Below are 27197 nucleotides of genomic sequence, written 5' to 3'. Positions count from 1 at the left end.
CAGTGGCAGCTGCCATTCAATTAGTTCTACTCGCCAGATATCACATGCGAGTGCTCCAATGGACCCTAGCAGTGCAGTAGTCCATTCTGGTTTAGCCCATGTCCATGACTATAAAGTTGACTCAAGTATGTAGGAATTGTCTCGCTTTGGTGGCTTCAGTCTCAGGGCCTATACCTAGGCAGGCCATTTTGTCTTCCCCCGCCCAAAGCCACAGTGACTATTGACATTTCCCTGTTGGGGTGGGAGGCTTTTTCAGGGCAGAACAGTTCAAGGCATGTGGTCCCCCTCAGAGACCAGATTTCACATAAACGTCCTGGCGATGAGAGCAGTCCTAACGTGTATAGCCTTTCAGGAGTCATCTGGGAACCATAGCAATTCAAGTGGACAAATGGCAGTAGTCTGATGTATCAACAAGCAAAGAGGAACACAGTCTTATCCTCTGTGCAGAGAGGCCATGTGAGTGTGGTCATAGGCGATATCTTCCAGGCGCTTTCTTCTTGCAACTCATATTCCCAGGAGTTCCAACATGCTGGCCAACAGACTCAGCAGATTTATCTTGAATCCTCATGAGTGGTCCCTGAATCTGTCAGTGGCAAGACAAATAGTGAACCGTTGGAGTCTACCATACTGTGATCTTTCTGGTTCCCCAGTCAACTGCAAATGCAGCAATTACTTTGCCCTGACCCCTCTGCGGGGGGGGTCACCCAGGGATGCTTTCATTCATGATTGGCCTTCAGATCTTCTCTACACTTATTCTCCTCCTCCCCTAATACCCAAAGTATTACAGAACGCTCGTCGCCTGAAGACCCCTCTCATCCTCATTGGCCCTTTCTGGCCTTGCCAGGTGTGGTTCTCCTTCCTAAGGTCTCATCTGAAGTATCCACCTTATAGGTTCATAGGTTGGTACTAGGCTATCAGCCCTAGGGCCTATACAAGCCTAGCCATAACAATTCCCTGGCTATTTCTTCCCACACTATTTACTTCCCTGGACCCCTGTCTAGCAGGGTGACTGACGTGATCCCTGGGGTGAATTTCCTTTCTCCCATCCAATCGTAAAGGTTCCTTTTGAAGAGGACCAAAGAGGCACTCTGCTTGACATGTATGGGCAATCTATTCCAGAGTCTGCGGAGTCTCTGGGTCAGGAACCTATCCCTCCAGCATGTTTTGTTTATTGTGATGACAAGGTTTAGATTCCTGGAGCGTGTGGCTCTGAGGGATTTGGATTTCTTTAAGTGTAGCATGTCCAACAGCTCTGGGTTTGACATGGCCTTGTATGTTAAGCAAAGATCGCCTCTGAGTAGACGATATGCGACAGAGTATAGCTGGAGTTTTTTAAGGCGGTCAGCGTAGGGCATCTGCTTTAGGCCTGTGATTCTTGGATACTGGATCCTGTTCCGGATTGCATCTCCCATCCCTAGGGGCTCTCACTCCCCAATCTCCAGACCCTTTGTCTAACCACATGGTTTAAACACTTCCAGTAATCCTTTCGCAGTCCTGGCTTCCTTTCCTGATGAAGAGCATTATCTTGGTTTCACAAACGCTATCTACAAAGAAGGTCTATTCAAGTAGATGTAAAAGGTTTTCTGTTTGGGCTAGACAATGCAATCTGGACCCTTTTTCGGCCCCCTATTCTTGATATTTTACTCTCATCTTCCCTTTTTCAAGATGGGGCAAGTTTTTCTACCATTAAGATCCAGTCAGCAGCCATTTCTAATTTTCATCTGTACAAGGAGCCCACCTTTTCTTCTAAGCTGTGCAAAGCCTTTTTGAAAGCGGTCTTTTTTCTTAGACCTCCTGTTAAGGATCTATCCCCGCCATGGGATTTGATATTGGTGCTGCATTCCCTGATGCAAAAGCCTTTTGAACAGTCTGCTTCTTGCGATATCAAGTTCCTTACTTGTAAGACTGCCTTTTTAGTGGCCATTACCTCTGCCAAAAGGGTCTCAGAACTCCAGGCCCTAAGCATTAAGCCTCTGTTCATGATCTTTCATAAGGAGAGGGTGTCCCTTAGAGCAATCCTTCCTTTCTTCCCAAAGTGGCTTCAGAGGCTAACCTCACTCAATCTGTTCAACTACTGGTCTTTTTCCCTAATTACTGTAATAAGGATGTGACTATATCTTGCATTGTTTAGATGTCCACAGGCAGTTGCTTTTTTATCTGAAAAGGGCTGAGAAATTTAGGAAGTCAGACCAGTTCATAGGTTGGTACTAGGCTATCAAGGGCCTATGCAAGCCTAGCCATAACAATTCCCTGACTATTTCTTCCCACACTATTTACTTCCCTGGACCCCTGTCTAGCAGGGCGACTGATGTGATCCCCGGGGTGAATTTCCTTTCTCCCATCCAGTCGTCAAGGTTCTTTTTGAAGAGAGCCAAAGAGGCACTCTGCTTGACATGTATGGGTAATCTATTCCAGAGTCTGGGGAGTCTCTGGGTCATGAACCTATCTCTCCAGCATGTTTTGTTTATTGTGATTACAAGGTTTAGATCCCTGGAGCGTGTGGCTCTGAGGTATTGAGATTTTTTTAAGTGTAGCATGTCCAACAGCTCTGGGTTTGACATGGCCTTGTATGTTAAGCAGAGATCGCCTCTAAGTAGATGATATACGACAGAGTATAGCTGGAGTTTTTTAAGGCGGTCAGCGTAGGGCATCTGCTTTAGGCCTGTGATTCTTTTAGTGAGGTATTTCTGCGGCCTTTCCAGTTGTTGCAGATGTTTTTTGTGGCCTTCTCTCAGAACAGAGTGCCAGGCAGTTTCCAAAGTGACTATTTCCAGGTGGATTGCTAATTGTATTTCCTACATCTATGATACTAGGTATTTGGAATTGTCCAGACCATTAAGGCCCACTCCACTAGGTCTGTTGCTACAGCTTATGCCTTCTTGGCTAGACTTTCCCTGGATGAGATTTGTGCCGCTGCAGCTTGGTCTAATCCACAAACTTTCATTTTGCGCTACATATTGGACTTGGTGTCTAGGAGCAGAGTTTTCCTTATCCTTCCTTAAGGCCACCCAGGGTACTTAGTAGATGGGGACTCTGACCCATTTGTGATGAATGATGACATGGATATCATTAGTTATGTACTTATCATAACTTGGCATCTGTGCTATCCAGTGTTGTCTTTCATCACATTCTCGTCCTCCTCCTTTCTGGGGGTTCTGGTAAGCTGGTGTGGCTGGTATTTTGGAATGTTCTGATCTTTGCAAAGTTTCTTCTAAGTTTTCATTGGTTTAGCAAACTCGATCTGAGGCTTAGAAGGTAGCAGGGGATTATGGGAAGGGGAATAGCTTAAGATCGGGATTTGTTTGACAGTTGCTGGCTCAGATCCGAGGCCGGACTAAAGACCTATTTGCGATGAATAATGACACTGGATAGCAGAGATGCCAAGTTATGGTAAGTACATAACTTTTAGTATTCAGAGCTGTGTAAGGCTCTTATGTTAAGGTTCACACTTGCCATAATACTCCATATATTCTCAAAATAGGCATCTGTTTGTTTCCTCTTATGAGGAAATCTGCTATATGTAGTTTGGTTGCTTCTCTGTTTGAAGTGGCTACCCAATGTTTCAAATGATTTTGTTGATGCCACTTTTAGGGCTGTTGCCACAAACTGTCATTTGGGGATTTGCTTGGTTGCATTCTCAAAACCTTCCAAATGTAAAAAAAAATGAAATTTTGAATTTACTGTTGGATACAGTTACTTTTGTATCATCTACTGCAGAAGTCCTTAGTGTTTCAGAGGTATGGTGATTCATGGGAGTGTTTCAGAGGTATAGTGATTCATGGGATCTCAGTTTTTCAGCCTTCCCTCTTTGTGCTGGCCAAAGAATTTTATGCTCCCTTGTACTACCTTCTCAAAAGTAAATAAATGAAAAACTCAATGCTAGTGGAAAGCCAACATTTAAAAAGCTATTACAGTGAGTTTTCACAAAATCGAGGGAATCCCCCCCCCAACGAATGTCTATTAAGTCTTTGACTGTTTACAAGACTTCTGCCTCCCACCTGGCAAACCCTAAACCCATGAAGGTTACCCTTGGTAATGGGAGTTTCTCCTTTCTTTTCTAGTGATCTCCCACTAATCACCAGACTTAACTCTCCCCTCCTGTCTTTGAGCATATGCCCTCTCAGGAGCTGATAGATGCTCTTCCACCACCTGTTTAAGGAGTAAAGAAAGCTTTTACTCAAAAATGTTTCTGATCCAGTTTAGAATTATCATCTCATAGCCTTTGATTTAAAAGATGCATATCACATTTCTAGGTCCAGATTACAGAAGTTTCTAAATGTTTTCTTCATCTGGATCACATTCAGTTTCTCTGCATTATGCTATGGTCTATCCACTGTTAAAAGAATAGTAAACTGTGTAGCCCCTGTGACAGCTTAACACAAATGGCAAAGTATTCACATTTTTCCTTATTTAGAGGATTTGATTTTCTTTGCAGAGCATTTTTTAGTGTCAGGAATCTCTTACTTTGGTAAGAGATCTCCTACACAGACAGGCATTCCAAGATAATATATACATTTTTCCCAATTCTCACAAGGTTATTTTCCTGGGAGTAAACAGCAACAAAACAAGTAACATAGCATATATAATATATAATCAATCAATAAATAAACTAATATACAATTAAATAATAAAATTGCTCAATTAAATCCACATTTTCCAACAGCATTGTGTGTTTAAGCCTCTAGGTAATAAAGTGCCAAACTTAAAATAAAAACAGTTTCATACTTTAAAAGTAGTTTTGCCATATATAGACTTATGGCATCACATGTGATTGCATAAACCAATTTATTAGTTCTACAGATGTATGAACCACTTGAATAAAATGGTAAATTATTAATATTAGAAAAGTTCTATATTGTAGGAAATCATGGTGGGTCCCCAATTTCCGTAAAAAATTTGTAATTAAACCAACAGTACCTACCTTTGTAATATCTAGAAAGTTTACTGACTGCCCATATTGTAACCCATCAAAATTAATTTTAAATCTATTGATTTGGATTTCTTGTACAAAATTCTGTATGTCATCATATCTATTTTCCTGGGAGTGCCTGTTTGATACCTCAGTTCAAAGAAGATTTTGGCCATAGATAAAAGTAGAAACTCTTATCTACAGTTTTTTCTAGCGTCTCAGCAAGATAATTCCTCGGGGTCTGGGTCCCCATGGTGTCTGATTGTCATGATACCAAATAATGATTTAAGAATCCAGTTGACAAAAATCCATTGCTAGATGAAGTCTGTATTGTTCCAGCATAAACCTCCCCTAACATTTCAAATTCCAGTTTTGGGGTTTGTGGATAGGGACATTTTTGTTTTTCTGGAGAGAACCATGTTTTTCAAAATGCAGCTTTCCCATTCACACTCTGAACTGCAGCGCAGTCTATTACTGCAGACACCTCGGAATTTGCTTTAGGAGCAGTGTATATGGAGATAAAATTGCAAGGTTTTTGGAACAGAAAAGACCAACTAGATTACACAAAATACAAGATATAGGCACTTATAAATGTCCTCAACTCTCCCATTCATTTTTGGTCCTTGGGATATTTTTCAACTGTTTACAGACAGCATCACAGTGATGTGGTACATAAACAAGGGGGAAACAATGTAGCCTGGAGCTTCAGTACAATCTCACTCTACAGGTATTTTACATATATCATCAGAACAAAATTGTGTTGCAGACCAGCTTGTCAGAGCCAGGACAGACCCTCACTAATGGAAATGTTATCATGGGATTTTCCACGATTTGATACGTGTGTGTGTGTGTGTGTGAGACACTTCAAATATATCTCTCTGCCTCTACTCTCAAGTATCAGTTGGTGAAATTGTGCTCCAGGTCCCATCTTTGAAGGCCTGGAAGACAGGTTTTTATTTCTTTTCTTTGAACAGGAATGTTCCTATATGCTTTTCCACCACCCTTTCCAGTAATATTCAGAGTCGTTCTGAGGATTAAGGAGGACCCTCTAAAGACCCTCTTCTGATCCAGGCAGTAGTAATTCTCTCTTCTTTTGCAATGACCAGGGGCAATTACCACAAGCTTCTTACAGACTGAATTTACTCAGACAAGCACACAAGGGTGTTTCATACAGCCTGACCCAAACAACTAACTAATTGCTTGGATGACCGAATCTTTTAACCTTTGATGCACCGTTTTTCTTAGGATGTGCAGCGGATATTAAAGGAGGCAACAAGTCTGAGTACTGTAAAATCATATATTAGCAAATGGAAAAGGTTTGCTAGTTCTAACCAAGAAAACAACCAACACCCGTTCGGGGCTAGTGTTTCTCTGGTTCTGCATTTGTGTGAGTCATTATACTATGGCCTATCTTACTTGTCAGTCAGGGTTCATCTGTTGGCCATTTCAGCATGCCTTTACATGGATCCTCGTCTTCTGATGTGGTCTCATGTGGAAACATTTTTGAATGGGGTATTAAATATGAAGCCTCCTAGAAAACAAGTGGCTCCTCCTTGGGATCTTAATTGTGTTACTGCTGGGCCTTTGCTTCATTTGTGCCTTTTTGGAAAGGGTTGGATTCCAGAAATCTGTCATCTAGATTCATTGTCCAGATCTTGAAGCTTTGCTAGGAACATTCTCCAGGGCTCTTGGGCTGTCATCCTCCAAGTAATTTTAAGCTGTGGTAATCTACCAGTATAGCTTGGGCTACTGCAGCTGTGATTATTTGAACTTGTACTGTCATGGTAAGTTTACTTGCGGAGCTATACGTTACCTCTTACCTAGGGTGGTGGTGGGGTTAGTGTAAAGGGCAGACAATTCAACGTGTTTGGTCACAGACTGAGACCAGTCTGTGTATCTGTGCTATAGAATTTGTGGCAGTCTTCATTCTGCAAGCATTTCAGATCTCCCTTCCCCAAGGTGCAGTTATCAACATCAAGAAAGGAGGCCAGCACCAACAGTGATAACTCGGTTTATTCCAGATAGTGACGAATCAAACCAGAGCATACAACCGATCACTCAGAGGCCCCCAGCAAAGTAAACCAGCACGATCCAAGCCAAAACGTACTCGGCACATAAGGCAGGTGCAAACGTCCAAAAAGCTGAGTTATCACTCTTGGTGCTGGCCTCCTTTCTTGACTTTGTGTTTGCCTTTTGGCCGTTTGCACCTGCCTTACGTGCGAAGTTCGTTTTTTTTTGGATCACGTTGGTTTACTTCGCTGGGGGCCTCTGAGTGATCGGTTGTATGCTCCTGTTTGATTCGTCACTATTTGGAATAAACCGAGTTATCATTCTTAGTGCTGGCCTCCTTTCTTGACTTTGTGTTTGCTTTTTGGCTGTTTGCACCTGCCTTACGTGCGGAGTTCATTTTGGCTTGGAGCAGTTATCAACACCAACAGCATGGCATTGATGTGGTATACACATAGGATGGAACTCACGCCTACCCTGTCAAGAAGCAGTGACAAAATGGGAATGAGCTGGTGTCAACAGATGACTTTCTGATGGCCATTCACATTATTGAGGAGGCCAGTTCTGTAACAGACATATTGATGCCTTGTATGTCATCCCTTAGTCAGTTTGTAGAGGAAACTTCTATCCTTGGGTAAGCCTTGTTGCAATCTGTATCCATCCCTTACCTGTTGCCATAAGCAGCAACTTCTTACCGTGTCATGCCTGCCCCCACCACCACACACACACTGGGAGAGTGTCCCTGGGATGCTTTCTTCTACAAGTGTCTCCCAATATAATTTTATGCCCCCCCCATTTTCTCCTTATTCCACAGTTCATTCAAGAAGCCAACCTGAGGTCATTCTTGTAACTTTTCCAGACTTGACAAGTATGATTTCTTTGCTGTGGCCTCATCTTCTAAAAAAAAAAAAAAAAACACTGTGCTTTGAATCCAGCAAGAGCCCTGATTGACCCATCTTGCAAACTTCACTTGAATCTTCATGCCATACGTATGAGTACATTGCCTAGGTTGGTTAAAATCCTTACTTTTGCTTAGACGCCCGGTACTAACAAAACATTGCAAGAGTAAATGGGCACAGTTTACAGCTTGGGCTACTTCCAAAGGGTCAGACATTTTAACTATTCCAGTGCCTGCAGTCTTAGATTTTTTCCAAAATTTTGATACAGGTTTAAGTACCTGTTCTTTTTTGGCATCAAGACAGACTTTTACAGTGTGCAAGTATTTTTAATAGGTACTTTCCAGATCCAATTTCCTGCCAAGGATCTCATACTTTTATGGGATTTGTATTTAATTTTATAAATGTTAACCCTTCCTTTGTCTGATTTATGTTATTAAAGCAGTTTTGAAGTACCTTTCTTGAAAGAGTCAATCTGATGTTGTAAATCTTTGTCATACCATTAGGACCCCTGTTCTGTCCTCGGAACCTATACAGCCATTTCCAAGCTCGCGCCAGCCAAAAACTCTCAGCTAAGACCTACCCATAATGCCCCTCTCCTAGTTACTCCAGATCTCATTTGCCACATTCCTAGTCAGACGTGTTAGCCATCTCTCTCAAAGCCAAGTAGAAAATTGTTAATTTTAAGACAGTTTCTCTTCAAAATTATTTAATTTTTAGTCAAGTTGGCCTTTTCTCACTGTTGCATATAACGTAAGCCTATTTCCTATCCTTTTCCTTGGCAATTTAATTTTTTACCTTTATTGGTACTGTCTCTCTGTCCTGTCTTTGACAGGCCTTTCCTTTTTACTAGTGGTATTTTTTTAAAATAACATTATTGGTATTTTCTCCCTTAATTTTTCCTATAGGATAGCCTTGTTGCCTTACTATGTCAGACAAAGCTAAGTTGGGATTTAAACAGTGTGACAAGTGTGGACGTAAGATGCCTAACTCAGATACACATGTACATTGTGTCTACTGTTTGGGTGTGGATCATATTAAAACTGACTGTGACATTTGGGCTAGTTTTAGTAACTGTACAGTAGCAGAATGTAAACATAAACTTATCTTAAAAGGATTACTCAAGACACCTTTTTCAGAGGCTCTATCTGGGTCAGAGGTCTCACCCCCTCCAGAGACCAGAAAACATAAGGAAAAATGGATTACTCAAGGCACCTTTTTCAGAGACTCTATCTGGATCGGAGGTCTCACCCCCTACAAAAAACATAAGGACAAACAGAGTCACTCGGTTCCTGCATCTCCGTCAGTTACGGAACTGAGTCGGCTCCGTGCTTCGCCGGTGCCGTTGGCAGCGACCTCTTGACCTCTTCGGCACCAGGCTCTGTCTCTTCTCCCTCGGTGCCGTCCATGATATTCACCCTTATTTCAGTTCCGAACTCGGCACCACTGACTTCGGTGCTGTCTTTGGATCAGACATTGGCTCCAATTAAATATACCTGCTTCGGCACCATCCCCAGCCACAGTGCCGACAGTTTCTTTGGCTCCAAAACTCGAATACCTGCCAAAGACAAGATACTTCATCCGGTGCATACTGTCTGTGTTCCAACAGCAGTGTTTTCCATGTCGGCACCGTCCACCCTTGCTGCATCGGCTCCGGTGGAACTGATGCCCTCCCAAAGCAGTGCTTGGACCCTCCGTACCTTGGTACCTAGCCCGGCGCGTATTTTCTCGCTGGTGCCATCTATGTCCATGTCTCAAACGGCTTCCATTTCTCTCAGAGCTCCTCACCTGGAAGTGGGCTCCTCACAGCGAGGTGTGACCCCAGTTCCGAGGTTGTCCCTCCCGGTTCCGGACTACACCTTTCCTCAGGTGGGCCTGCTGTACAGGTAGTGGATTCGCAGTCAGCACCAATGACATCAGTATCAGAACCCTCCCCTAGCATGCACCTCTCCCAACCCTCTATTACAGGACCCCAGGCACACAGGAGTCACAAGAACCCTCTTTGAAGGGAACCCCTTCTCTGGAGTCCTCCTCAGAAGATCCCACTGGGGAGCCACCCCAGAAGAAATGGTGCAAGCGGAAGCACCTTGATTCACTGGAGGAATCTATCACTGAAGACACTGATTGTGATGAGGTTGAAGGGTCCCCACGGTCTTCCCCAGATGACATCACATTCTGAGAGGTTTTTGAAATCCTCAAGCAGCAGGGAGACTGGAAGTCCTGTAACCCTCCTCCTGAAGAATCTGTGTTCCTGCCGGCCTTCCGTGCCCGGCCATCTACTTCCTGGTTGACTCCACCGGCAGATGACCTTGTTAAAATCATTGTGCAGCATGCCTGGAAGGTCCCAGACAATGTAGAAACTGTCCCACAGGGGCCAGAGAAAAATGTTATCTACACCTGAAGACCAGCCCCACATGGTCATAGCACTTGACAGTTGATTCTATGGTTGTGGCGGTGGCCACCAAGAGGGAACTGGCAAAACATAGTTCCACCGTCCATCCTCCAAACAGAGAGTCCCCGACTATGGACAGACTAGGGAAACGAATCTATGCTTCAGTGACATTCGCCTTTCAGTCATTGTACTATCTGGCACACTTTACTCGCCTCCAAAGAGACCTAATTTCCAAAATGTCTCCCTCTTTGGTGGGGTACTGCCTGATGAGGTGCGTGATACTGTTGCCTCGCAGCTAGCTGCCCTTGAATCAATCTCTAACTCCTCAATGCTTTTAATATCTCACTCCACCAAGTGGGCAGCTCGAGCTGCCACATCAGGCGTTGTCATGAGACGTAATGCTTGGATGTAGTTGTGTGACTTCGCAGACCCCTTTAAATCTTCCTTCGTCAATGCACCTGTCAATGAATCTGCACTTTTTGGACCCAAAGTACGAGACACACTTACACGTAGTGAGAAAGAGGGAAAGACCTTGTCTGCTGTGGGAATGCCCCTTTCCAACCCCCAGAGGTCCTACTCCAGGAACTAGAAGGGAGGAAAAATGTGGTTCAAGAAATCCCAAGGACCTTTTTGTGACACTCGTGGTGAACAATCCCCTTGGGGCAGAGGGGGCAACTCGTATGGAAGATGTCCCTTTCGGGGTAGAGGGGGTCCGAGTAACCAGGGCGCTAGGGATTTTCTCCGGCAGACCCTACCAGTGCTCCTGAGCAGCTGCCCGATTGCTTTCCTCTGGAAGCAGTCGGGGGTCATTTTTCTCTGCATCTACCAGCCTGGAATCTTATTACTGCTGATGTTTGGGTGCAGAGAATAATATCCAGAGGCTACCAAATACCATTCGGTTTAACTCACATCCCTGATGTACGACCCAATCAGAGGGAATTAGCAGCCTTAGAAATAGAAAAGCTGCTAAGGAAGAGTGTCATCCAACCACTACCACCAGACCAGATAGGATCCAGGTTTTACACGAGGTTCTTTTTAGTGCCAAAAAAGATAGGGGAATGGAGACCCATCCTGGATCTCAGCCTGTTGAACAGATTTATCAAACTTCAAAATTTCTGGATGGTCACAATGCAGTCCATTCTTTCCTTCCTAGGGAGGGATAACTGGATGTGCTCTATAGACCTCCAGGACATGTACGATCACATAAAGATGGATCGCCACTCCTGGAGGTTTCTCTGCACCCGGCTAGGAGCCAATCACTACCATTTCAGGGCACTGCCATTCGGTCTCTCGACAGTCCCTCGAGTGTTCACCAAATGTATGGCAGTTGTGGTAGCTCATCTTTGACTACAAGGATTTCAGGTGTTTCCCTATCTAGACAATTGGCTCCTTACGGCTCCGACCAGGAATCTTCTTACACTCAAGGTCTCGCTCTCCACTTGAGGATTACAGTTGACAAGGACAAATTTATTTATTTATATTTGTTGACCGGGAGTGTCCGACTGGACGTAGGTCCATTTTCATCAGAGGCACGGGGAGAAAAGCTCCACAGTTAAAATAAACAGACAGTAGTTATATTGGATTACATAGCGATTAACAATTTACATAGCAATTACAACATATTTACAGATGAAGAACATAGTACATCAGTAGACAACTAGAATCTTTACCTGTGAAGTACATAACAGGCATTAACAAATGTTACAATAAGAAGTTCCTGCTGTATAATAAGTACTAGGCTTATGACCATCTGAGCTTGCTATAAGCAAGGTAGTTAGTGGAGTGGAAAGAAAGGTAGTGGTTAGATGGGGTGGGTGATATTGGAGTGGGAGTTGCAAGGGCATAGCCAGCATGTTTTTAGGTGCGCTTTTAGTAAAGTTTTGAAGTGGGTGCATGATGATATGGAGGTAATTGTGGGTGGGAGGGAGTTCCATAATTTGGCTATGGCGCAAGAGAATATGCTTCACCAGCAGAGTTATTGGCTTTAGTGATCTGCAAGTGACTTTTGTTGCTGGATCTTAGTGGTCTGGTGGTGCGATAGGGTTGGAGTAGATTCTGGAGAGATGGGACATTTAGTGGATGGTTTACTAGTTTGTGGGTGAGTGAGAGTTGATACCATTGAAGGAGATGAGGGAGTTCAAGCCAACCAAGTTCAGCAAGTGAGAGACGGTGGTGACTATGGTAGGATGCCCCTGTGGCGAATTTGGCGATTTTGTTGTAGCAGGTCTCTAGCTTGTTTAGATCGCATTGCCTTAGGTTGGTATATATTAGAGAGGCATAAAGTAGGGTAGAGATAAGGTGGGACTTTGCTGCTTTGGTGAGAAGTGGCTTATTTCTGTATAACACTCCTAGTTTTTTGTGGACTTTTTTTATGGTCATTGATATGTGAATGTCAAATTTTAGTTTGTCTATTTCCACTCCTAGCAATTTGGTGTGTTCAGTAGGATATATAGTGGTGTTGTCTTTTGCTGTGTTGTTAAAGTGAGAGTTGTTTTGAGTATGTTTGGTGGGTTGGAAGATGAGTAGTTTAGTTTTGTTTGGGTTGAGTATTAATTGGGCATCGGATAACCAAGTTTCAACAGAGAAAAAGGCTTCCTGTGTGACTTTTTGCAGTTTGGGTAGGGACTGGGCTGAGCATATGATGGTTGAGTCATCTGCGTATTGTACGTGTGTGCCATGTTTGGTGGCAGAGGCAAGATTATTGGTGAAAACAGAGAAGAGTAGGGGTCCAAGGATGGATCCTTGGGGAACTCCTATGGAGACAGGTAGTTGGTGATATATGTCATTCTGCCATACAGCGGATTGTTGGCGGTCAGACATGTATCTCTGAGACCAGTTGGTGACTATTTGTGAGAAGGATAGGTTACTGAGGACAGAGAGAAGTTGTTTGTGTGGGACCATGTCAAATGCTTTAGATAGGTCTAGGAAAGTAGCAGAGGAGAGATAGCCATTGTTTTTATGCTGAAGGATAGTGTTAGTAAAGGAGAGTAAGGCCGTGGTGGTGCTATGGTTTGGTCGGAAACCATGCTTAGTATTGGAAAGGAGGTTGTTGGTAAGGAGGTAGTCTGAGACCTGAATGTGTATGCATCTCTCTAGTATTTTGGAGAGTGGAGGGAGAATAGCTATGGGGCGGTAATTGGTTAGTTCTGTGGAGGGTCCGCCTTTGTGGAGGGGAGTTATATGTGATACTTTCCACAGTGTGGGAACGTAACTTTCTGATCGAGATTGGTTAATCAAGATGGATACTGCGTAGGCCAGAGCATCAGCTGCGATTTGTTGGTATTCACTTGGGAGGTTGTCTGCTGCTAATTTGATGGGCTTAAGTTAGTTAAGAGTTTTTTATGTTGGAGGTAGGTACAGGAGAAAAAGAGAAGGCAGTGGGGAGATTACTAGTTGAAGGTGTGGGTTGGAGGGGAGGGGGGTTTTGTTGTTTAGCTAGTGATAGTATGGTTTGTGTGAAGTATGTGTTGAATGAGGTAGCAATATTTTCTGAGGAGTGAGGGATGTTAGGAGGAGGGGTACTGACTTTACCTGGGTGGAGGATGGAGTTTATGGAGGACCAGAATTGTTTGGGGCTGTGTTGGGAGGAGTCTAGGGCAGACTAGTAGTATTGGAATTTGTCCTGTTTTATTAGCTTTTTGACTCTATTACGTAGTTCTAGGAATTTCTGTCTAGTTGAGGGGGTTTTGGTTTTGCGCCAGTGCTCCCAGGCTTTATCCCCGTTTTTTATGTCTGACTTAGTGGTTTTCTGTAGCCATGAGGAGGGTTGTGCTTTGATTCTGGAAAGTCTTATGGGGACATGGTACTTAAGGATGCTCAGGAAGGTAGTATTAAAAAATGCAACTGCGTCATCAAGACTGAGGTACTTTAGAGGATGCCAGTTACATTCTTTGAGGGATGAGATGAATGTGAGTGGGTTAAAGTTTAGTTTTTTACGTATTTCACGGTAGATGACAGGTTTAGCTTGGTATAGGTATTTTTTGAGTAGGAATGTTGGGGAGTGATCACTGAGGCTATCTGATAAGCAGCCTGTTATATATGACTGGGGGCTCTTACTGACTAATATCCAATCCAGGGTAGTGTGCTTGCTGGAGTTTTTATTTATCCTGGTTGGTGACCGGACTAGATGGATGAGGCCATGAAGGTTTACATGATGGGTTGGATGGTTGCCAGAACAGGATTGCCAGTCAATATTGAAATCACGTAAAATGATAAATGACAAATCTCAATGTCTCCAACGAAGACACTGAAATTCTTTGGAGCGATCTTCGACACAACATCCTGTCGAGTTTCTCTTCCCTCTTATTAGGTTTTTGAACATAACACACCAAATCCAAGACCTTATTCCTCAGACCTATGTACCAGCACGTCTTGTACTGCAACTCTTAGGCTCCATGGCGGCTGCCATTACGTTGGTACCACTGGTGAAGACTGCACATGAGAATCCTACAGTGGCTCCTTTCCACACAATGGTCATTGCTAATTTGCCCACTTGACCACATGTTAAGTCTTTCAAACTGTTGCAAGGAAGAAATGTTAAGGTGGATGAACCCACAAACGAATCTTTGGTTTCAACCGTTCTGTCTTCCCCAGCCCACGGCCATGGTGACCACAGACGCTTCCCTGTTAGGGTGGGAGGGGGGGCATTTCCAGGGAAAGACTGTCCAAGGCACTTGGTCCCCCATGGAGGAGAATTTGCACATAAATGTCCTAGAACTGAGGGCATTTCTGCTAACATTGCAAGCATTCCATGCATCCCTAACCTCTGGGACCATTGCAATTCAGTCAGACAACATGTCACTCATCTGGTATATCAACAAGCAAGGTGGATCCAAGTCTTACCCCCTGTGTCGGGAAGTCATGAGAATTTGGCACTGGGCGATAGCTTCCAACTGCTTCCTTATAGCAACACACATTCCCTGGAGTTCCAACCTTATTGCGGACAATCTGAGCAGGAACATACTGATGCCTCACGAGTGGTCCCTCAACCTTGTAACAGCAGATCGGATTTTCCAATACTGGGGCAAGCCTTGCTGCGACCTGTTTGCTCCCCCCCAAACTACAAATGCAGAAGCTACTTTGCCGTGATCCACCCTCAGGGGGAACCACCGAGGGATGCTCTAATGCACGATTGGCCACCGGGTCTTCCCTATGGCCTCATCTGATTCACAGTCCGTGGATCCTGGATCATTCCCAAGACCTGTTATCTCATCCTCTGGGACAGATTCATCCGAACCTGTACAGTCTCAAGCTCAGTTTGGTTTCTTCACTTCCACTGATTGCCAAGCTGCTGGACATCCCATCTCCTGTTCATGAAATTCTTCTGGCTTCACACAAACCATCCACTAGGAAAGTTTATTCTAGTAAATGGACTAGGTTCTCTATTTGGGCCAAAGATCAGAACTTAGACCCTTTCTCTATGCCTATTCAAAAGATCCTACAATACCTGACTACTGTTTTGCATGCAGGACCCTCAGCTTCGACGATCACTGTACAGTTAGCAGCTATCGCCAATTTTCATAATGATCTTGATAATTCTTTGTCACACCGCCTATGCAAGACCTTTTTGAAAGGAGAATTGCATGTAAAACCTCCGGTCAAGTCTCCCTTAGAACCCTGGGACTTGACTGTGGGACTTCAGTCTCTCTCAGGTTCTCCTTTCAAGCCATTTGATTCATGTGATTTGCAATTTTTGTCATGGAAAAATTTATTCTAGTAGCACTTACCTCAGCAGGAAGTGTATCTGAGCTGCAGGCTTTGATGTCAAGAGTTCTTACTTGATCTTCCACACAGATTAGGGTGTCCCTTCATACTGACCCTTCTTTCTTGCCCAAGGTCATTTCTGATGTTCTTCATCTCACATTGACTTTCTTCCCTCAGCATTCTAACAGAGGGGAGTACCTTTTGCACACCCTTAATGTGCATCAGCAGCTTTGTTGTTATTTGGACATTTCTAAATCTGTCAGGAAAACGGATCAATCGTTTGTGGCCTTTGCAGGACCCAGATTAGGTAAACCTGTTTCCAATGTGACTTTATCCTCCTGGCTTAGAAACGTCATTACCTTTATCTACCAGCAGAATAAGCTACCCTTACCTTCCAGAATAAAGACTCATTCTACCAGATCTATGGCTACTTCTATAGCATTTCATTCCAGAGCCTCTATGGATGATATCTGCACAGCAGCCACTTGGGCAAGACCTCATACCTTTATATCTCATTAAAAATTGGATTTGGCCTCCAGAGAGTGAGCATCTTTTGGTTCTATGGTGCTCAGGAATATCCTTCCTTAGGGCCACCCAGGACTCAAGTAGCTGTGTACTCAGTCCTAATGGTAATCCATAAACAAAGATTTATAACATCGGATAGAGAAGTTACGTCTTACCATAACGTTCCATCTGTGTTGTAGAGCTTTGTTCATTTATTACTTCCCACCCTCATTCCCCCTGCCTGGACTCCTGGTGGACTTTAGGAACTCCTGGTTAGGGTATTTGCTCAGACAGAGCCTCCTACTATTTTTTTTCTATTACTATATCTATTATCTAAGGGCAGAGCAAACTTCGATCTGAGTAGCTAGGAGGGCATTATGGGTAGGTCTTAGCTGAGAGATTTTGGCTGGTATGAGCTTGGAAATGGCGTATCCATTCGAGGGGCCGGAACCAAGGTCCTAATGGGAATGAATGAACAAAGATCTATAACACAGATGGAACATTATGGTAAGACATAACTTCTTTTCTAGTAGCCTTATCTTGGCCTTACTACTGAAATATAGGCCTTGTGTGTAAGTCTGGTCATTTATAAGGCTGGAGTATCAGTGCAACCTAATTCTTCTTTTATATATATATAAAGTAGCCCCTGAGGTAACTCTTAATCAGTCCATTCACTTGCCTGTATTTCTTTCCAGTTATTCAAGTAGCAGTATCTTATTGCAGTGCTCAGATTTTGTGTGTGTGAGCATAACTGAGTAAAGTTAGTAAAGAGATTCTCATTATTTCTGTTTTGATAAAAGAAGGTTGTAAAGCTAAGAAACTTAACAGTTGCAAGTTGGTAACTGATCGACAAATTATTTTCTGAAAACTGTAACAAAACTTTGCTACATGATCCTGCACCACAGTCAACTATACAGCAGTGCCTGCCTATCAGACATTCTTAAGAAATGAATGAGTAGGTGATATTTGTGCAGCTGCTTGTTGGCTTCACTCTGTACATTCACAACACACTGTAACCTGGATTATATGTCCAAGTCTAGGGATTCTTGTGAAGCCACAGTGATTAGAGGTGCTTTTCCACAATGGCCACCCAGGAGCATAAGCTTAAGATTCTGATTACTGTTTGCTGAAGATGGATGTCCTAATCACTAATAGAAAATGATGTGCTTACTGTAATAATAGATCTAGATGAGCAGGACAATACTCCTCAACATACCCACCTCTCCTTCCCCTGCAATGCAGTAGACATGACTTGGAAGTCTGTATGCAGTGCATCTGTTTTGTGGTCTTCTTTCAGTGTCTCATCCGAGATCTGTAGAAGAAGACCATTTTGCATGGAATCATGGACTTGGGAGGGGCTAGTAACTGGAATTTCAGCACTTTTGGTTGATGAGGTTAGACCGGCCCATCTGTACAGTACCCATCATTATGGTAAGTAGATACTGTTTGTTCATGATACAGCACGACAGATGTAATTTCAAAATAAGATAATTTCCTGTCCCATGTGCCACCTGTAGCAAAAAGTCATGAACAATACTGTTACATTGTACAGTACAAGTGCCTCTTGATCAGTTAGTAGATGAAGAACTTAGTTTGTTGACTGTTAACTTTTTGCTGAATACTCCTTATGACCCTCAGTTTTAGCGGGTTACAAACAAACAAATGATTGGTAGTATGCAAAAAAAAAGTACTCAGTTGTGTTGCGTGGCAGTGAGCTTGTATTTCAGTGCAATGTTTTATCATTGGTAATCTTTTTTTCATTTTACATTGTCTGCTGTTTGTATGTTATATACCTTTTTTCCACCTTTTTGCTGTACTTTGGTGTAATAAATTTGGTGAGTCCTTTCCTTTTGCATTTCAAATTGACAGTTCCTGCATGTTTAATATTTTTATTTTTTTTCCTTCTCCTTTTTCTAACCCCTTCACAGTTTTGTGCCACTGTATGTGCTGGCTGTTCAGTTCTGGCTGTGACTGGCCACTACGTTCCAGGCATCATGATCTCTTATATCGTCTGTAAGTATGTGGATTTGTGTTGCCTAAGGCTGATATACATTTGACTCTCTGTTTAGCAAATTTACATAATGACAGTCTCTCTTTCATTTTGTGTGTGTGTGTGTGTGTGTGTGTGTGTGTGTGTGTGTGTATGTATGTTTATGTATATAAATGTATGGGTCCCCTTCAAGTTTGAACCTCATATGGCCGAGACTATATGTTTGAACTTGTAAAAGTTAGATCAGACTTAATGGAGATCTCTGTAGAGTGTCGAATGGGAAGATTTCACTTTTCTGCAATGTAGTGCTATCTCGGGAGTTGTTGTTATATTTAAGTAGGGGGTGCAGGGTGGTAAGCTCCCCTGCTATCTGAATGTTTAGTTTTGTTTTTCGTTTTTTTTTTTTTTTCTTCAGTATTCGAACTTTTACAAGTTAGAACATATGGTCTCGGCCATATGTGGTTCGAAGTGTATAAAAGTTCGATCTAAAAATAGATCCTATAAACCTGTGCAAGATGTTTTAGCTAGCACAATTACCAAAACTGTTATACATTTGCATTATACCATAACTGTGATGCATTATATAGCGGGCATTCTGTTTTCATTGTTTTCATTTGCTTTGGTTCTTGTCTTATTTTTTTCTATCATTTAATATGCATTACAAACAGCATTAATTTATTGTTGCATTTATTAACTTGTAAAGTCCAGACTTGCAGAACACATTTTTACATCTACAGCAACATGCATCGTAGAAATATAATGTGATTGAAATACACAGAAGTTTCATGAGAAATCAGCATTATCAAATGGTCTAATCATTTATATAAAAGAATGGAGAAGAATTTTTTTTTGTCATTTGTTAAATATTTGTATTTTTTTAAAAAAGATAGGCAAGTACATGTAAGATACCATGGTCATTTGCATGATCAGTGAGCTGTTGTGCATGGGTTATATTTTTTGCAGCAATATTTTTTATTTCTAGTTACACTGGAGAAGTAGGGTAGGATGTTTAGGGAAGAGGGTGAGAAGTAAATGGGATACTTAAAATTTTTCAGCACTTTTTATAAAAACACCTATGTTAAATTATCACTTGAGACATAGACACACATTAATAGAAAAGAAAACAAACCATATTAATATTTTTCCATTTAATTATATGTTGCATATATTTTGTTCCTTCTTTATAACAACAGTTGATTCAGTCCAACATTATATAAGTTGCTTAATCCTGCCTTCCCGCTAAACCTCACTCCTCTTCCTCCACCTCCTGAGCATTGTTCCTCATGTATTGTTGCCACAAATTCCATAAGTGCTTCCTTATTTTACCCTTTTTGCAAACTAAAAATTTTAATCGGTTCTGGCCCGGACAGGGCACTTTGGTAAACCCATTATTTTTTTGGAAAAGGGGGGGGGTTTTTTTTTGGTAAGGGGCCTTTTTTTCCAAAAATGGCCCCTTTGGGGGCCTTTTTTGGGGGGAATTCCCCCCAACCTTTTTGGGGTTTTTTTTTGTCTCAGGGTCCAAAATTTGTTTTTTGCAATTTTTTTAAAAAAAAAAAAAAAAAAAAAAAAAAAAAAAAGAAAAAAAAGGTGGAAAAATAAATTTTTTAAAAAAAAAAAAAAAAATAAAAACAAAAAAAAAAAACAACAAAATTTAAAAAAAAAAAAATACAAAAAAAAAAAAAAAAAAAAAAAAAAAAAAAAAAAAAAAAAAAAAAAAAAAAAAAACCCCCCCCCCCCCCCCCCCCCCCCCCCCCCCCCCCCCCCCCCCCCCCCCCCCCCCCCCCCCCCCCCCCCCCCCCCCCCCCCCCCCCCCCCCCCCCCCCCCCCCAAAAACCCCCCCCCCCCCCCCCCCCCCTTCCCCAACTTTTTTCCTTCCCCCCCACCCCTTTTAAAACAGCCTTTTTTGGCCCCCCCCCCCATATTCTGTTTTAAACCCTGGAGGTCTCAGCTTCCGCAGCAAGTTTTGAATGTTATTTTGGAGGCCAGAAGGCCTAGTACAAGGAAAGTATCATGAATAAATGGAAGAGATTTTTTATTTTGGAGTGCAGCAAAGGAATTTGATGTTGCTAAGCCTAATTTAAGTGTGGCTCTTCAATATCTTGCTGAGTTACTGGACAAAGGGTTGTCCTTCTCTTCTATTAAGATTCATGCTGCAGCAATTTCTGCTCACTATGACTGTGATCCACCATTGTTTTCTCATCCTTTGTTTAAGCAATTCCTTAGAGGGCAAAGAATATAAGACCTCCACGTAGAGCTCCTACTCCTGCTTGGGATCTCAATTTTGTGTTGGAGAAACTCACTCTACAACCTTTTGAGCCTGCAGCTACTGCCGAGTTGAAATATTTATCATGGAAGACTGCTTTTTGTTGGCCATTACCTCTGAGAAGGGTTTCTGAATTACAGGCCCTTATGGCAGTTGAGCCTTTCTTAATTTTCCATAAGGATAGGGTATCTTTACGTACTAATCCTTCCTTTATGCCTAAGGTGGTTTCTAGTGTGGCTTTAAACCAAACTATTCATTTGCCTACTTTTTATGCAAACCCCCAAAATAAAGGGGAAAAGATTTTGCACACCTTGGATATACACAGGCAGTTGCGATATTATTTGAGCAGAACTAAAGGGTTCAGGCAGTCTCAGCAGTTGTTTGTTTCTTTTGCTTTGGGTTCTCAGGGCAAGCCTGTGTCAAAACAAACTATTTCTAAGTGGATTGGAATTGCTTTCTGTTATTCCCATCATGGTAAGGAAGTTCCAGCTGGGATTAGGCCTCATTCCACTAGAGCTACTGCCACATCTACAGCTTTTAAGGGGTGGCAACTAAAGATATTTTGGAGGCAGCTACTTGGAGTTCAGTGCATACTTTCTCTAAGCATTACCACCTTCCACTTTACTCTAAATCTAGGGCTGGGTTTGCCACTGCTATTTTACAGGGCATTTTGGCAGCTCCTACTACTTTATAGTTTTGCCATCCTCCCTTACCTCTGCTTTGGGATTCTACCCAAGTGTAAGGACTGCAGCAATGTGAGATGAAGAACATAGTACAGTTTTGTACCTACCATAAATGTAGATGTTCGAAGATCCACATTGCTGCAGTCAACCCTCCCTCCTTCCCCTCTGTTGTTAGAGGCGGTTGTGTGGTTTGGGTTGTAAATATTGTACATATTGTATATATATATATTGTTCATATGATTTGGTTTTGACCTTTCTGTTTAGGGTCTTCTGACATCTGGGGCAAGAAAAGACTGAGGATATGACGTCGGTCATGCGCATTTGTACCCTGTCGTCCTGATGTCAGTCTTAAGCGCCTTGACCGACGTCAGCGTAATGCTTTGATATTCGGGCCGACCGAGGACAGCGGACTACCCTAGTGTAAGGACTGCAGCAATGTGGATCTTCGAACATCTACATTTATGGTAGGTACAAAACTGTACTTTTTTTCCATTAACCAATCTATTGACTTTCTTCCCTCAGCATTCTAACAGAGGGGAGTACCTTTTGCACACCCTTAATGTGCATCGGCAGCTTTGTTGTTATTTGGACAGGTCTAAATCTGTCAGGAAAACGGATCAATCGATGTAATGGGATCCTATCTTGCCTACATTCACAACAGATGGGTTCGGAGCCAATCCATCGGCTCCGACTCGGCAACTAATACACTAGCACAAAGTCTCTCATTGGCTGGGCTACTCCCTATCCCAGGATGCACTACACCTGCTTCCCAGATCTCGTTTGCCGCTTAACTAGCTGGACGTGGTCTCGACTTGGCTGGAGCTAAGTGGTTCTTTTTACCTTATTGGTCCTTGACCTAGGGAATTTTTGTCTATATTAACCAAACAGCTGTTTTAACAGCTATTTCTTACTATTTCTTATTGTTTTTTTGAGTGCTTGTTTCCAAAAAATTTAATTTATTCAGTCGGGTAAGGCCCGTTTAAGTTAGAGGGCCTTTGCCCTACCTTTGAGTGCTATTAGGTTTAATTAACTTTTGGTTAGTTGTTTTTCGGGCAAAGCCCGTTTAAATTAGAGGGCTTTGGGCCGTTTAACTTGTTTCTAATTGTTGTGAGGTAAACTTTCACAGTACTTTCAGCAGTGTGTCTTGCTTTTCAGTTGGCAATTTGTGTATAGTGCTATACTTGTTGTGGTAGAGTAAGATTTCCATAGAGTTTTTACTTGTTGTGTCCTGTATCATGTCTAAGGAACAAAAGTCAGGTTTTAAAAATGCACTTTCGGTGCAAATATAAAATGTCCATTACAGACAGTCATTCAGTCTGTGTTTATTGTTTGGGGCCGAAACATCTGCAAGAGACTTGTAGCGTCTGTCATGCGTTCTCCTCTAGAGTTCTTCAAGAGCAAAGAACAAGTTAATATTGAAAGGGCTTATCAAATCTTCTTTTGAGGAAGCCTTAGATCTACCTGTTGCTTCAAAAGAAAGATCGGCTCCGACAAGTCCGTCCCGACTTCTAAAAGACAAAATTGACCTCTTCTTCCTCAGCTCCACTGACTTGGGGCCGAGGTCGAAGGGTCTGCCTCGATACCTCCTACCTGGCTCCATTGCCTTGGGCCGCAAGTTGGAGTATCGAGAGGTGAATCACCTCCATCGGTTCCAATGGCTTGGGCGGTGGAAGTGTGCAGCTCAGACTCTTCCCCTCGGCTCGAAGAAGGCTCGCCGGTGCCGATGGTGGTCCATGCTGTGGTGGAGTCGGCGCCGATAGCATTGGAGCCGTTTGAGCGGTCCCCTTCTCTCGGGCGAGAGGAAAGTCTTCTCGATTGTCTACCTCCTCTAAATCGCCGAGACTTTCAGATTCGGACCTGGATAGGGTTTTACAGAGGCTATTCAATCTCCAGTGTTTACTAAATTGGTCTTGGCTCCAGCACAGTTAGCGGAGCCGATCCCCTCCAACACATTCGATTCCTCCTCCAACCTCCTCGAGCCGTTGGAGTCGGTGTAGTGGAGCAAAGCGAACCATACGGTCGGAGCAGAAACCCTTTGAGGTCTCTCGGTTCGACTGTGCTTCCTACCCTGTCCTCCAGTTCAGGGTTTGGTACTCGACCTCTTCAGCGGGCCGGGGAACACTTTGGGATTGGGTGCTTGGTGCCTAGTCTTCCTCTCGAGCATCGGCTGCTGGAATTCCCAGTGCCATCGTGGCCTCTAGACCAGTGACCTCCTTGGATTCTGGAGGTCTGGCCATTGAGGCCATGAGGAGCGCTAGCCATGCCTTTGCCGGTTCAGCAAGATTCTACCTCACCGTCCCTAGATTTGGAGACTGGTGCCTCTGTTGTGTTGCAGCTCCCGGCAGGGGCCCCAGGGCCTGAGGATACCCCATCGGGGTTCCTTCTTCGGTGGTCCGTCGAAACTGCTTCGGACGAACCCCGGAAGAAATTGTGTAAGAAGGAAGCACGTAGACTCAAGATGAGTCTGTTACATGGGATACTGACCTCGATGGCGCAGAAGGGTCCCCAAATCATCTTGGATGATATCTCCTTCTCAGATATCTTGGAGATTCTGAGACAGAGAGGTGACTGGCAAGCCAAAACCCCTTCAGCTGAGGAGTCAGTCTTCCTCAAGGCCTTTGGGGCCCAGCCTTCTGCCTCCTGGGTGTCTCCGCCCGATGAACTCCTTGATTTGGTTTCTCGAAGGCGTGGAACACCTGATTCTGTGGAACCGGTGCCCGAGGCCTAATAAATTTTGTCAGCCCCAGAAGGAGTTTCTCACAAAGGGTGTGCCTGTAGATGCTTTGGTGGTGGCTTCTGCCACACAGCAGGGCGTGGCAGAGGCTTGACGTCTGTTCATCCTCCTAATAAGGATTCTAGGAGTATGGATAGGTGCGGAGGCGTGCCCTGTCTTCATCGGCCTTTGCCTTACGGTCGCTGAACTACTTATGTCATTTTCGAGGCTCCAAAGGGATCTTCTCAAAGAGCTAAATGACTCTCTTGTTGGTAACCTACCTGAGGCTGGCCCGACTGTTGGCGCAGATGACTACCCTCCTTTCTATTGTTAACTTCGTCCATGAGGCTCATTTCATATGCGGCCGAAGGCGAGAACTGGCTGAGGAACAGGCGTTGCCCTCAGGAGACAAGCCTGGTTACGCTTGTTGTTCAGGAGGCCTTCAAGTCTTCCTTCACGGCGCCCTTTGATGGGTCATCTTTGTTTGGACCCAAGGTGAAGGACACACTAACTTCGGTCGCGAGCAGGAGGGCAAGACTTTGACTGCCGTTGGGGCCCGATTTTCCACTCCTTCTAGGCCTTACCCCAAGGCTGGAGAGGAGGAAAATGTGGTTTAGAAAATCTCAGAAGTCTTTCCCTACTCCACCCAGTGATTCCCCTCCAGAGGCAGGGGAATTTGGAAGAGCCGCCCAGAGGTGGCAGAGGCCCCGTAACTTTGGAGACCGCGATTCCTTTCGTGGTTCTTCATACAACCAGCGTCCCTGAGTTGTTGCCGACTGTGCAACTCGAGCCAGTCGGGGTTTTCTTGGCACCCACAAGCTTGGGAATCCATAACAAGCGATCAGTGGGTGCTTCGCGTCAATACCGGAGGTTATATCATCCCCTTCAACAAACCCCCTTTCTTTAAGGAAATCCCAGGCGTACCACCCAGTCAGCGGGATCAGGCAGCATTAGAGGTTTCAAAGCTGCTAGAAAAAGAGCCATCCAGCCTGTCCCCATCGACCAGATCGGATCAGGAACTTGCTCAAGATTATTTTTGGTACCAAAAGACAGGGGACTTCAGGCCCATTTTGGACCTCAGTTCATTGAATGCGTTTAGTAAAGAAGTCCAAATTCGAATGGTCACTCTTCAATCTATTCTTCCTTTGCTGGAAAAGATGCATGGATGTGCTCCATAGATCTCAGGGACGCTTACTATCACATTCCCATAGCTCAAGAGTCCAGGAGACATTTACGCTCGCCCGAGTCAGTCATTTCAATTCGAGCACTGCCCTTTGGTCTCACCACAGCCCCAGGGTGTTCACCAAGTGTCTGGCAGTGGTAACTGCTCACCTGAGAAGTCTGGGATTCCAGGTGTTTCCTTATCTAGGCGACTGGCTCCTTACTGCCACCTCCGAGCATCTACTACTCCAAGCTCAGAGCCACGTTCACCTTGGGCGTTTCTTGGGGATCACATTCAATTTGCAAAATCTGTACTACAGCCATCTCAGCGTATTACTTTCATAGAAACAGACTTAGACACAAAAGAATCGCGCCTTTTACCGCAGCAAGAATTCAGGTCCTACAAGATCAAGTCAAATCCTGTCTTCCCCTACTAAGAGCCCGGCCCATCGGATCCTACAACTGTTGGGCTCGATGGCGTCAACCATACTTTTAGTTCCCTTGGCCAGACTTCACATGCGAATTTTACAATGGCTACTGTCGGTTCAATGGTCTTATCAGGAACTTCCCTTGAACCACTTAATCATAATCACGGAAAGTTGCCGTCGAGATCTGCATTGGTGGCTTCTCCAATCAAATCGACCAGGGCGACCCTTTATACCTCAACGTCCGTTGCCACTGTGACTTCGGGCCTCCAGGTAGGGTGGGGTCATTACCTGAACAGTTCGGTCCAAGGCACATGGCAGATCCAGGAAACGCATTTGCATATCAATGTCCTGGAGATGAGAGTGGTACTATTGGTACTCCAAGCTCTCCATCACGCTCTCCCACAGGGCCGATTACTATCCTATCCGACAACATGTCGGTGGTGTGGTACATAAACAAGCAAGGTGGAACCAGGTCTTACCCACTATGCAGAGAAGCCATGAGACTTTGGCACTGGGCGGTAGCTGCCAACCGCTTACTAATGGCAGCGCACATACGGGGAAGACCAATGTGATTGCGGACAGATTAAGCAGGACCATTCTTTTACCCCACGAGTGGTCCCTCAACCAGGGTATAGCTGCGAAAATCTTCGACAGATGGGGTCTTCCTTGCTGCGACCTGTTAGCCAGCCCTCACAATGCGAAATGCAGAGCGTTCTTCACACTGTTCCCTTCTCAAGGACAGATTCCCAGGGACGCTCTGACTCACATTTGGCCCCCCGGTCTTCTCGCCTTCCCTCCGTTCCCCCTCCTACCGAGGGTGATACAGAAGGCCATTTACATGGAGAGCGAGATGATTTTGATTGCCCCGCACTGGCCTCGTCAAGTTTGGTTTCCTTTCCTACAGAGGCATGCGATAGAAGGTCCATGGTTTCTGGATCCGGTGCCAGACCTGTTGACTCATCAGTCAGGACGGCTTCATCCGTCTCTCAGGTCCCTGAACTTGGCAGCATGGTTACTCCACTTCCATCCTTAGTCGAGACAATGCTCTTCGGGCCGGACGTGGTCCACATACTGTCTTCTTCTCATAAACCTTCCACCATCAAACTTTATTCCAGTAAATGGAAAAGGTTTGCCTTCTGGGCTCAAGAACGGGTATAGATCCTCTCACTGCACCAGTATCGGAGGTTCTGAATTTTCTGGCCTCCCTTTTCAGTCGGGCTCTTCAGTTTCTACCATTAAGGTTCAGCTAGCGATCTCTAATTTTCATGCTTCATTTGAACCTTCATTGATGTCTCACAAACTTTGTAAGGCTTTCCTTAAAGGGGCTTGGCTCCTTAGGCCTCCTTTATCTCATCCTGTCCCCTTGGGATTTGAATATGGTTCTTGCTGCCCTAACTGCCCGTCCTTCCGAACCAGCTGCTACCTGTGATTTAAAATTTCTGTCTTGGAAAACGGCCTTTTAGTAGCCATAGCGTCTGCTAGGCGAGTTTCAGAACTTCAAGCTCTTTGTTCTGATCCTCCCTATTTGATTTTTCACAAGCATAGAGT

General features: G+C 44.0%; 1 protein-coding gene across 1 annotated transcript in view; it reads left to right on the top strand.

The window, feature by feature from the left end:
• Positions 1-27197, top strand: part of RETREG2 (reticulophagy regulator family member 2) — a 1615599-nt gene that overhangs the window by 823484 nt on the left and 764918 nt on the right. Inside the window, exon 5 of the mRNA XM_044075231.1 lies at positions 18340-18424. Within this exon, the coding sequence (XP_043931166.1) occupies positions 18340-18424 (85 nt within the window). The remainder of the gene's footprint in view (positions 1-18339; positions 18425-27197) is intronic.

Source organism: Protopterus annectens, chromosome 6.part0 (genome assembly GCF_019279795.1).
Source record: "Protopterus annectens isolate FY-2018-M chromosome 6.part0, PAN1.0, whole genome shotgun sequence".
NCBI lineage: Eukaryota > Metazoa > Chordata > Ceratodontiformes > Protopteridae > Protopterus > Protopterus annectens.
Note: the sequence above shows the minus strand (reverse complement) of the source record. Positions and strands in the feature narration are given on the sequence as shown.